The 470-nt window shown below is 56.6% G+C and overlaps 1 protein-coding gene across 1 annotated transcript in view; it reads left to right on the top strand.

The window, feature by feature from the left end:
* Positions 1–470, top strand: part of LOC119593942 (E3 ubiquitin-protein ligase Rnf220-like) — a gene marked incomplete at its 5' end in the record, with an annotated part of 5,572 nt that overhangs the window by 1,356 nt on the left and 3,746 nt on the right. The window contains 1 exon segment of the mRNA XM_037942961.1: positions 1–92. Coding sequence (XP_037798889.1) covers positions 1–92 — 92 coding nt within the window.

Below are 470 nucleotides of genomic sequence, written 5' to 3' on the forward strand. Positions count from 1 at the left end.
AGGAGTGGCAGACCTGCCCCGTCTGCGACACCCACGTGGACGCCGACACCGCCGACGACATGCGCGCCCACATCGAGAGGTGCTTAAGGAAGGTGGGTGGTCGAGCGAGAGCCAGGCACATTCAAGGGGAGGTGTAAACGCGGGAAAAAGACCGAACTGGCCCTTCGTGAAACGCGGGCATCATCATTCTGTTGATATTCCCCTCCGCCGTCGATGACAAACGCGCTGCTTCTCCCGAATCGTCTCCCAATATTATTTCAGTCGCATATACATCGAACTAAATATAACCCAGAATTCCTCCTTTGCCATCAGACTGCCCAGCAACTTCCCAAGACTAAGGTTAGGAAGCGCGGCTATTTTAGCTCCCCCTGCAGGTGACTTTTCGCCAGGCCTTCAGGGGCGGGCGACACGGCGGCCAAGGAAAACTTAGGCAACGGCGAGCCTACAGGAGGACTCACTGCTGTGATGTG

This window comes from Penaeus monodon, chromosome 33 (assembly GCF_015228065.2).
Source record: "Penaeus monodon isolate SGIC_2016 chromosome 33, NSTDA_Pmon_1, whole genome shotgun sequence".
Classification (NCBI taxonomy): Eukaryota; Metazoa; Arthropoda; class Malacostraca; order Decapoda; family Penaeidae; genus Penaeus; species Penaeus monodon.